Source organism: Rhinatrema bivittatum, chromosome 2 (genome assembly GCF_901001135.1).
Source record: "Rhinatrema bivittatum chromosome 2, aRhiBiv1.1, whole genome shotgun sequence".
NCBI lineage: Eukaryota > Metazoa > Chordata > Amphibia > Gymnophiona > Rhinatrematidae > Rhinatrema > Rhinatrema bivittatum.
In genome coordinates, this window is record NC_042616.1 from 270,952,749 (window position 1) to 270,964,087 (window position 11,339).

Below are 11,339 nucleotides of genomic sequence, written 5' to 3' on the forward strand. Positions count from 1 at the left end.
CCTCTGGGGCAGCAAAATACCTACAATATCTAAATGTGAAGTGCCTGAAAGGCAGAATATAAAATAAATAAATGGACTCTGGTTTAATGTATATGCTGACTTCCTAGTGCACAGCCATTTTTTGGTTTTGTTTTTTTTTTTGGCACTCTAAATAATCTTGGTAGGCAAATTAACCTTTATTTTAGTGCATAGGTCCCTAAGTTGACACAGTTGGGTTTGTAATGTGTCATATAAATTCAAGATCTGAGAATGGCTTTTCAAAAATCTCACATCTGCAAAATACTTAAATTCTTATTTGTACACAGTACTTTGGTTTAGAACGAGACGCAAATGTTCAGTTAGCAAAATTTATGGCTCACTAAGCTGATTTGTCCTTGGGGATCTGAATTAATTTCCAGAAGAGAGAAAATGATCTGTTACGAAGCAGCACAATAAGCAATCAATAATCAATGAATTAATTTGGTTTTCCACTATTTTTCACTGATAAGGATAAACATATTTTAATTTTAAAAGAAACAAAAAACTCAGACAAGATCCCTTAAAGTATATATTGCTTAGTCTTGGTGGAACAGAGATTGGTAGGAAGTACTAGCTCTGCTCAGAGTCCTATTCAGCTATTAACCAAACACTGTAGAAATTTAATCAGAAGCCCAGGGCCATCCATTCCACTGGGAAACAGGTGCCTATGTCGCAAAAGTGTCTATCGATCCCAGATGATCTCAACAGCCAACTTTGGATTCAAGGATAATGCAATCATGAAAGACATTCATCTTCAACTGCCAGAGATTGCTGCTGCATTACAGTAGGGATTGTCCTTAGTATTAAAGGACATGCACACCTCTGATTATGGGTGTCAATGGTGACAAGCAGAACCTTTATGTCTATTAACAAATAAGAATGGCTGGAGCAGCCTTTTTACAGTAATCTACCTTTTTTCATATATTCACTTGAACTCTGTCCCCTTTTAAAGAAGAAAACTAAGAAAAATAATATTCTTGCAGAATAAAAACATTCTGTTGTCATAAGTATCAAAATATAGGAACTTTTAAGAAATAATATATAAAAGTAGAAAATACGATTATTTGTACAATATCTATGCAGAAGAACAAGTGAACTGTAACAATTCACAGAGAATATGGAGCACAATATCCTCTAAAATTTGACTGCATACAAATTTACTTCTAATAGATAAAATCTCATTTGGATGTAATAGCTAACAATTTATAACCCAGCCAATCAGTACATCTATGTATCTAATGTATTAACTTACACTTTATGCTGAACTAAATCATCTCACTTTCCTACTGTAAGCGAATGTTCTGCATTCACTGATAACCTAACTCAGCAGAAAGCTTTATGTAGCAAATAAGAATCATTTCAAAATGTGCCCATGAGCATAATTTTAAAATTACGATTTTATTTATTTATTTATTTTTTTAATTAGGGCTCCCCCTGCTCACTTCTACATCTTCCTCTGACCTTCTGTAGGACATATTGCCCGGATCAGGCCATCTGGGCATATATTTACTATATCATTGGGTTTGTAGAGTACAACGTGGAAAGCCAGATAGCCCTTCTTTACAGCAGGGCTCCGAACACTGTAATCCCCCCTCTCCCCCCCACCACCCCCAGTATAGTTTTTTAATCCTGCTGCAGTAAAGTGCACAAACACGTCGTGCTCAGTGTCTTGCTCAGATAATGGCCCACCCCCTCTTCCTTTCTTCTGTCAGGGTCACACGCCGGCGGCTTTCACCGTATGAACGACTGATCTAGGCTGAAAGAATGCAGGGCGGGTGCCCTAAGCTTGGACATTCCCTGCCCAGCCAAGGTAGCAGGGAGGGGGACACCGAAGGCCCCCCACCCTCTGTGTGGCAGCCTGCAGCGGGCTCTGGCAGAGGGGAACGCGGGCATGGCAAGCCCCGCTCCTGCACCGCACCGCAACCCTGGGCAGTCCGTGCAAGGGAGCCGGGAGCCGGCTGGGAAAGCGCCGGGCTGTCTGCAGTGCAGCGCCATTTCCCTCCACAGAGCCGGCTGCAGCCGCCAGCACCCCCCCCCCCCCCCCGCGGGCCGAAGTCCCTGCCTCGGCTTCCCCTTCCCCGGCTCCCCATCACCCGGGAGCGATGACAGCACTGCGCCAGCCCCGGGACTCCTCTGCAGAGCCCACCGACCCGCCCGATTCCCGGGCAGGTTCTGCTTCTCGCGCCCCCAAACCAGGCTTCTCACCTTTTCTTGGGCCCTGCTCAGCCGCTTCTGGACGTTCTTGGCGAAGATGCCTGTTTTCATGTCAGCCATGGCTGCTGATCCGGGGAGCCTAGAGAGGAGAGGAAGGGAAGAGGAGAGCCCAGCGGCTGAGAGAGACTGGCAGAGCTGAAGAGGGAGGGGGAGGGGGAGAAGGGGAGGCGAGCCTCATGGAAGAGGGGAGGGCTTAAAGGTGTGTGTGTGTGTGTGTGTGTGTGTGTGTGAGAGAGAGAGAGACAGTCTGCTCGCTTAGAAACGCTGCATTCTCTTGCACTACATGACCTGGGATCATTTTGTCCTGTTCTCCAAAATAATTTTTATAGCCTCTCTCTTCCTAAGGATTTTCTTTCCCTCCACCACTTTTGGCTCTCTGGATAGAGCTGGCAGCACCGCTTATCTGTTTCTAGCACTTACTCCAACAAAGCCAACTCTTTACGGAAGGTATCGCTGTCCAAGGTGCTGATTCCTCCCAGACCACACTACACGACCCACAGTCAAAAAGTAAAATAGGAGGAAACCGAAAGGAGAACAGCTCCTATGTTTTAAACATTTATTCACTCTTTCAGTTTGGGAATGGTCTCAATAAACCAAACTTAGAATCGCCTTTGGAGGAATAATTTATTTTATAAAAGGTATTGGTTTTTACTGTGCTCTAAGGGAAAACAAATGGAAATGTGCAAAATCTGTGAAAATTGAGTCTGCTGTTCATAACTTGGGCACGCCGTAGCTTACGGATGACCACCCCTCCCACCCTTGACCACATGACAGCCGAGTAAGGTAAACCATATCATCCTTTATTGAGTGGAAGAAACGGCCACAGCCAAAAATAGCATTATAACATTATTACAATATTAATATCCACTAATATTGCAGCAGTTTAAACACAATTGGCATTAACTCTAGCCAATGCCCTCACCGGTAAACTTCCTTGTTTTTCCCCACCCCTCTGCTTTTGGAGACGGCAGCCCTCCATCCTTCCGCTCTGTGAAGGTGGTAAACCATTGGCACCCCGCTCCGTGAATGCCAATCCGCCTTCCGCTCCGTGAAGGGGAACACCCGCCACTGGCATCCCGCTCCGTGAACGCCTCCGTGGCTACTGCCGCTCCGTGATCACTGAACTCAGCGGTGGCCACTCACCAGGCAAGTCTGGGGGATCACTCCGCCACAAAATCCCCTGGACCAACTGGGGGGCTAAAATAGCGTCCCCGGTACCTCCTGGCTGGCTCGCCAAATGTAACCGTCTCTTTTTAGTCAGTAAGGAGGTCCAGACAACTGATCCGTAAAGATAGACTTTTATTGCCAGCAAGATGCAGCTAAGACAAAGGCTCAGTACAACTGCATGCCCCTCCCCTCCAGGAGCAGACTCTTATGCACTTTACAGTTCTTATCTTTTACACATGCGTTCTAAGCATTGCTGAGCAAGCATATTCCGGCTGAAGGGGCTACTGACCCCCTCCCTCGACACCCTGGAACTTTCGTGAAACTTCTCCCATGTTCTGCAGGAGAGGCTGCTGGGACTTGCAGTTCTGGAAAGGAATTCGCGAGTCTGCAGTAATACAGCCCATCACATAATACATCCATTGTTCTAATCTAGGTTACAGCAGTGAAATCTTATCAGAGAATAAGAACAGCGAAGCCAAAAAAATGAAAATGTGCAATGTGCTGACAGAGTTTCTCAATGTCCTAATTACAGCTGTATTGCAGACTGTAAGTAAACCAGTCATGAAGCAGGGAATTCTGGTACATGAAGTCCTTTGTCAGGTTGAAGCGTTCAGACCCCTTCACTCCCACCCCTGGCCTTGCGGGCCGCAGTTCTTGCTTATGCCAGGCCTTCATTGGGCCACCCCCAGACCGGCCATTATCTCGGTCACCCCCAGACCGGCCATTATCTCGGTCTCCGCCATGCTTAGTTGTATCCATGTCCCCGCTTTCCCCTTATGCAAAGTCCTTCACCAAAAAATTCCCCCCTATGCAGCGACACATCTCCTTATGCTCCGGTGAGGGCCCCTGCCAAAGTAGGAAACAGTAAAACCTTATTTGTTTCCTACCCCCACTAATTAACTAAAGCTGCTGTGGCCGTTTGCCGGGCGAGAATGAAGATATCTACCCCCACATCTGATAAGTGAACCCCATCTGTTCTATACATGCCTGGGCATGTGTGAGAAATATCCTCATGTGTAATGACGTAGCCCCCTATTGCCCTCAACCAGGTCCCCACTTCTTTGTTTAATTTGCGCCTGCTTTTTTCTATGGCTTTATGCGACCTCGCGTCCCGCCATACCAATCGGGGGATAATATGGGACCACACCAATACCACGTCTGGCCATATAGCCTTAATTGCAGTCAAGTCCTTCTTGATAGAGATTATTAGGTCAATGTTCTTGACTGCGACCAAATCGTTACCTCCCAAATGAAAGATGATAATATCAGGCCGTGGTAATTGCCTGGCGTATTGGAGGATGCAAGGCATTAGTTGGACCCACCTCATCCCTCGGTTGCCCAGCCAGAATATGCTGGCCTTGCTACGCGGTATGCCCATCTGATCGCTGAAGGTCTTTTTCTTGTTTCTAATGTGCGGCCAATAAATGTAGGAGTGCCCCATGATCCATATCACTTTTGCGCTCCCAGCTGACGAGTCTATGATAGATAAAATAAAATGGTTATGGGGAACAGGATGGTAAATATATGCCATTTATATTTCCAAGTGAAACTGTTCATTGGGCCGTATGTTTATTGGGCCGGATGTATGATTTGAATTTACCGGATTTCCACCGCCCTACCGCTTTAATTTGATCTTCGTTTAAACCGCTGCTGCAGGCAAAGGATGCTGCACCTATTCGGAATGAATGTGTGTGATAATCGCCCGCGTCTTCCCCTATTTTTTCCAATCCTTTGCGCAGTATACTGATGAACTGGTAACGCGCTATCGCGTTGCCATCTTTGTGTTTTAGTAAGGGCCCCCCCCCGGCGGGCGTAGTTTGAGGTATTCTCTTGCGGCCTTTACGGGGCATATCTCCCCCATATGAGCGGGGTATAATGTAATCCAACGACCTACTGCCCGTTGGTCATTCTTTGCTCGCCTAATAAAGATCTGTACTGCCTCCTTAACCATCCTTATGTTTTATATCGGGAGACCCCCATCCGATGCCCTGGTGGTAACCTTTGCCCTCGGGATCAACTCACTGTTTCTAAATGCCCCAAAGAACATTAGTGAAAAAGCCACAGTCCACAGCTTAACCTCATAATTGTCCCAAACTAGGCTGGGGAGCTCTTTTACCAGTGCTTGAAGCAGCATCGGTGTGATAGGCTTTCTGGTGTCCCCTCTAACTGGTGCTTGTCGCCACCAACCCTCTAATCTCTTTTTAATGAGAAAAGAGTTGCTAATGGTGCCTATACCCCATAGTTAGGAGACGAAAACAATAGCAGCTACGTGTTGCCCTGCCTGTGCTCTGGATACACCTGAGTTCTTGAGGTGGAGTAAGAACTCTGTTACATTTCTCTCTGTCATTGTTCCCTGAACTTGTGTGTTTTTTGTTTGGCCAAATTGTTGGAACAAGCTCCATCCGCATGAATATGCTCTCCAAGTACTCTCTGCCAGAGCCGATTTCAATATGGAGCTGATCCCGGGCACCCTAATTCCCAAATCCAAGGAGGGATGCGATATGGCTGATGCTCTGCTTCCGGGGCCAGGAATCTGAAATGAGACCACTGACAACGAGACAATGCATCAGCGATGCAGTTAACCTCCCCCGGTACGTACTTAGCCTTAAAGACCAGGTTAATACGCAGGCAGAGCAGTACTAAATCCCGCAATAGCCTAATGACCCTGGGGGAGTGAGCGGTGAGCGAATTTATAGCCTGTACAACCGCCATGTTGTCTGCCCAAAAAACCACTCTTCTATTGTGGAAACATGATTTCCACATGTGTATTGATGCAACAATGGGGAACAATTCAAGAAAAGTGATGTCTCTGAGCACACCCTTGGCTTCCCACTGGACTGGCCATCGTTCCGCACACCATTTGCCGGCCAGATAGGCCCCAAATCCCACACTCCATGCTGCGTCGGTGTAGAGTTGCAACTCCCTATTGGTCATGAGTGGGTCCCTCCATTATATTCCCCCAGGAATGTTTTCCATACTATGAGGTCCTCCCTGAGCTCCTTGGTGATTCTAATGAAATGATGGCTCTTGCGAATACCAGCTGTGGCTTGGGACAGTCTTCTAATGAAGGGGCGACCCATGGGCATGATCTTGCAAGCGAAGTTAAGATGACCAATGAGTGACTGCATTTGTTTTAGCGTGATTTTGCGTGAGTGTTCAGTAATAGATATGTTGGCGCGTAACGCTTCTAGTTTTGCGGGTGGTAGGCGTGTGACCATTTGCAGAGTATCAATTTCGATACCGAGAAATGACAATTTTTGTGACGGTCCTTCTGATTTGTGCTTGGCTAGTGGAATACCTAATTCGTCCGCTTTCCGGGTGAATGCTTCGAGGGCTTGCGCACAGGCCTGTGTGTCCCTATGGCCGGTAAACAAAAAATCATCCAAATAGTGTATGATTTTTCCTTTCCCGATGTCCTGCTCTACTGCCCATTGCACAAATGTGCTAAACCTCTCGAAGTAGGCACAAGATATAGAGCAGCCCATCGGAAGGCATTTATCAAAGTAATATTTACCTCGGAATTGAAACCCTAACAGATGGAAGCAGCTTGGATGTATGGGAAGCAAGCGGAAGGCTGATTCAATGTCGGCTTTTGCCAACCATGCGCCTTGTCCCCAATGCCTCACCATGTCTAATGCCTGATCGAATGAGGCATAGGCAACCGAGCATGCATCGGGGTCCAAGTAATCATTCACTGAACTCCCCTCTGGGAAGGATAAGTGGTGGATCATTCGGAATTCCCCTGGCTCTTTTTTGGGAACCACACCAAGAGGGGAAATCCTAAAATGGGGTAGCGGTTTGTCATTGAATGGGCCTTCCACCCTACCCATGTCGCTTTCTTTTTAATCTTTAGTGCTATGATCTCTTCATTTTTCCTTGCAGATAACAGATTCTTAGCCTCTGTGGCGGTTTCTGGCCCCATGAAAGGTATGCGGAAGCCTTGGGAAAACCCTTCGTATAGCCATCTTGCCTCCTGGGGCTGATAACCCATTAAACCGACCTGTAAGCTATGTATGTTAATGGGGGGTCGGTGCTCTGATGAGTTTAATGGTGCTCTGTATGTGGGATGGTACCGCCCCTTGTGCATTTTGTCTGAGGGTGGCCTGCACCGCATCCCATACAGGCGTGCCTGAATTTGCAAGCAGCAGTGAATCTGCAAAAACCAGAGTTGAACAGCCGACAGATGGGAGCCCCCCCCCGCCCCTGAATCTAGTGGCTTGACCAAACCTTTGCCCTTGACGAAAGGGCTGACCTTGGCGAAATGGGAATCTACCAGGAAAAGTATGTTGGCAAGGTGTTAACCATGTATTCGGATGGTATGCATTACCAGCGAAGCCAGGGATGACCTCCCGCGCCGGTCTGTAAGGTGTGATTTTTGAGAGCCAGAGATCAATATCTTTGCGATCCCAGTCTAAACTGGGGTTCACAGCCATATTCCTTCTGAACTGCTCATCATACTCTAGCCAAGCCGTACCGCCATAAGTGCGATAGGCACAGCAAATAACGTCTTGGTAAGCGAATAGAGAACAACACTTTTCAGGGTATTTCTGGCCTATAATGGTTGACAGAATTCTGAAACCTGCTGACCAATTTGCTAGCGTTCTAGCGATGAAGGGTTTGTCCCTAGCTGATAGTTTGCACGCTTCGTGGCATTTGGGATCGGAACCCCCCCCCCCCCACCTCTTTCCTGAGCAACTCGAATATATCAACATATTCACTGCGCCATATTTTCTCTTTTATTGCTTCTGACACATGCGCAGTTAGTGAGCCAACGGTACATGTGTATTGTGAAGCGTTATTGATGTTCATGGCTGCATGATGCCCATTTGTCCCTACCTGACACACCGTTGTTCCAACGGCTGTAGCTGTGGCTGGGGTTTGTGGCACAGGTAAAGTTTCCCCCATGTGTCGTCCTGACTGCCCTGTTTCCTGAGTAACAGGGTTTTGTGGTGGTCTTGTGTTAGAATTACCCTGCCCGTGCCAGGTATCAAATATTGCTTTCATAGCAGCAAAAATATCATTAGGAGCGCCTTGTGGCCCCAGCCACACTTCACTGCCCTTCGTTAGCGGTGGGTAACCGGGCTGTGTTGGGGGAACCTGCGCATTAGCCTGGCCCAGGTTTAGATCAGGGTACTCACAGTTCTGTCCTTCTTGCGGGTGCCCGTGTTGCCCGACAGCTGTCTGGTCACGTGATGGTGGATGGGCGCTGCCAGCTGAACTGTTGGTGCTGCCCGCTGAACCTTGCTGTGGACCAATGGGCATTGAGCCATACTGCAGGGGGGATGGGCTGTCGGTAGGCGTTAACGCAGCCAGCATTGACTTCACCCTGTCCGTGCCATGGACAGCAGCCGCTGCCAAGGTTTGGTCCATGAGCCGCCGTAGCTCTCCTTCGGTTCCCATGCTGTAGCTCATTTGTGGCAGTGCTGCCTGTGTCGGTGCTGCAGGGGTCGGTGTTGCAGGGGTGGTGCCCCGTGGAGGGGGCTGCTCCGGCATAGCAGCCCAAATGGCTGATGCTATGTGGTTGTCGTCTGTTTGTTAATTTTCTCTTCTTATTCCTCTGTGTCTTGGTCTTTTTGTCGACCTCTGGCATTGCCGCGAAGTTTTCTTGCAGTTTTCTTGGCTTCCGCCGTGCTCGCTTGGCTGGAGCCTGAGCCTGGTCCGGCATAAGTGTGGACGGGCCGGAAGCCATAGGAAACTGATTGGTAGACATGCTGTGTAGACATATAAATTGGTTAGATCCCAAACTGGGGGGGAGGGGGGGAGGGCATATGAATTGGTAACCCGAGGTATAGTAGGTGGGGGGAGGGTTGGTGATAGTGGTGGATGTGAGCAGTCAGGGCAAGTTTGGGGGGGCTGGACGGGAATAGGATGGGGGTGGGGGCAGCTGAGGAAGGTGGGGGGGGGGCGAGGGGCGGCCGGACTCCGTGGGGAGGCGGGAGTGCCGGCGCATAGGGGGGGGGGGCGCCTGGGGAGTAAAAGAAAAGTAATAGTAAAAGAAAATCCTGAAAGTCCATGTGCTGACCTCCAAAATGGCCGCTGCCATGTGCTGACCTCCGCTGGCAAGCCCTTACAATAAGAACCACAATACCATGCTAAGATGTAAGCTGACCTTTCATTAATATTTTAATTTACTTTGTATAGAGCTGCATAGCGCAGCCTAAATCATATCTATCAAGCTGAGGGTCCTGTACCCCTTATAATTCAGTATAAACGTGCACATGGGACAGCTGTCCCTTTAAATGGTAACCGAATACTAAATATCACCTTTAGGATTAATATAAAAAACATCCTGTTAACCTGGCTGAGCACTCAAATGCCGTACCGCTGTCCCATAGACATATCATCAGAATTCCCAACTACGGGATGCTGGCTACTTTTTAATTGTCAGATTACTTAGGTATAACAAAGCACATCCACAGGTTGTTGAGATAGCATGGTAGACATGAAGCCTGCCCACTTCCTAGCAATTTAGAGAGCGAGGGGTAAAGCAATACATAGAAAACGTCGATTTTAAAGTAAAGCAAGCCTACAAGATCAGTGCTCTAACCACTGAGCTACCAAGCCTGCTACTGCCAGCCATGTGCTCTAACCACCTATGCATTCACCATGTGCAGACCCCTTCAATGGCGTTTCTTAAGAGGCTACAAGTGAAAGATAACCAGCCCTGCACTCGCTGCCCTTTCAATAAATACAGCAACATGCAGAGCAAGCATTGTGCTGAAAGCCAGCCATGAGTTCATAAAATATATATATATAATAACAGGTAAAGTGTGGCCATGTGCCCATGGCGTTTCACTAAATATATATTAGTTAAAATATATATAACCAGCCATGTGCTAAGGCATTTCCTTAAATAAAATAACATTCCAGGCAGAAGCAGCCATGCATTCAAAGCCTTTTCATTAAATAAAGTACTGGTAATGCAGAGCCAGTTCAATGCAAAAGGGGGGAGGGGGTGAGCATACCTTCCAGACCTTAGCAACACAAAATTACCATTAATATTCTCAACATTTTGCCTATAAGCCACAAAATCTTTGTACTTTACCCAATGATGTAATCAAAGAAATCGTTCCTGCTCCTCTTACAGCACAGCCGTGCTGGAGGCAAAGTGAAAGTAAAAGCAAAACTGTTGTTAGCACAGCCGTGCTGAGATCAGCCTGTTGCTCTCGATTCCAGGCTGCAAATGTGCTCCCCCCACCCCGCACTACCTCTAAGTACCTGAGCTCCGAGACGCCGCCTTCTTTGTCTCATTGGCTCCTGCTCCGTTTTGCACTGGGCCCACTAATCCTATTGTCCACCCTTTCCCCACCTAGCCCAGCAAACGCTTGGGCTGTGCCCCCCACCCCCTCCCCTTGTCTACAGCACGGCTGCCCAGTTATACGGCCCTTGCCTCAAGAGGCAAAGCCTCCTTAGTTTCCATATGGTATGATCTGACTGAAAATACGGTATGCCTATATTTTGTTTGGGTGGGGGGAAGGTGGGGAGTTTTATAAAAAGATCTAAAACCTTTCTGGATATGGTTAATAAGTATAAATGTGAGACATACTTCTAGTTAAGAGAGATTTATATACGTTTTAAAATGTTCTTAGTGCTTGCTTTCTATTGTAAAACTGTTACGTTCACTTTAAAAAAAATCACCTCAACCTAGCTAACCCAAAAAGTCAGTTAAATTGAAATGCTCCCTGCTGTTGCCTAGCACTTAAATCTAAATGCCGTGCTCTCTCAAAAGGAAAACAAATAATTAGAAGCATTTTTCCCCATAACGTAGGGGCTTTGCTCTGATGTGGGTAACTTCTTGCCTTCTTCGAGTATTAAACAGCCACTGACAGGGGCAGTTTATGGAGACTACTAGGAAGGGAACAGAGAGTCCTTGCATATGCTAAGCACCGTAGTATAGAAAAGAAAAACTGTTATTTAATACACAGATAGGCTGATGCAAT

At 47.3% G+C, this 11,339-nt stretch overlaps 2 protein-coding genes across 2 annotated transcripts in view; both read right to left on the reverse strand.

The window, feature by feature from the left end:
* The window catches only part of AMPH (amphiphysin), a 467,360-nt gene extending 465,001 nt beyond the window's left edge, over nt 1-2,359 (reverse strand). Inside the window, exon 1 of the mRNA XM_029587079.1 lies at nt 2,224-2,359. Coding sequence (XP_029442939.1) covers nt 2,224-2,292 — 69 coding nt within the window. The 5' untranslated portion in view covers nt 2,293-2,359. The remainder of the gene's footprint in view (nt 1-2,223) is intronic.
* A 289-nt stretch (nt 2,360-2,648) lies between these two features.
* LOC115083272 lies at nt 2,649-10,669 on the reverse strand. Its single transcript, XM_029587080.1, has 3 exons — nt 10,445-10,669; nt 8,080-9,110; nt 2,649-2,717 (listed from the first exon to the last, which is right to left on the reverse strand). Exons 2-3 carry the CDS (start codon nt 8,890-8,892, stop codon nt 2,649-2,651), a joined length of 882 nt encoding a protein of 293 aa, XP_029442940.1. The 5' UTR covers nt 8,893-9,110; nt 10,445-10,669.
* Between the last annotated feature and the right edge of the window lie 670 nt (nt 10,670-11,339).

What these genes read in the sequence shown, in the direction of transcription:
- LOC115083272 (XM_029587080.1), bottom strand. Translation starts at nt 8,892, where the DNA reads ATGCCGGAGCAGCCCCCTCCACGGGGCACCACCCCTGCAACACCGACC. An exon ending in TCGAGTTGCTCAGGAAAGAG is followed by an intron (nt 2,718 to 8,079) that starts GTGGGGGGGGGG and finishes TGGGTCGTGTAG; the next exon opens with TGTGGTCTGGGAGGAATCAG.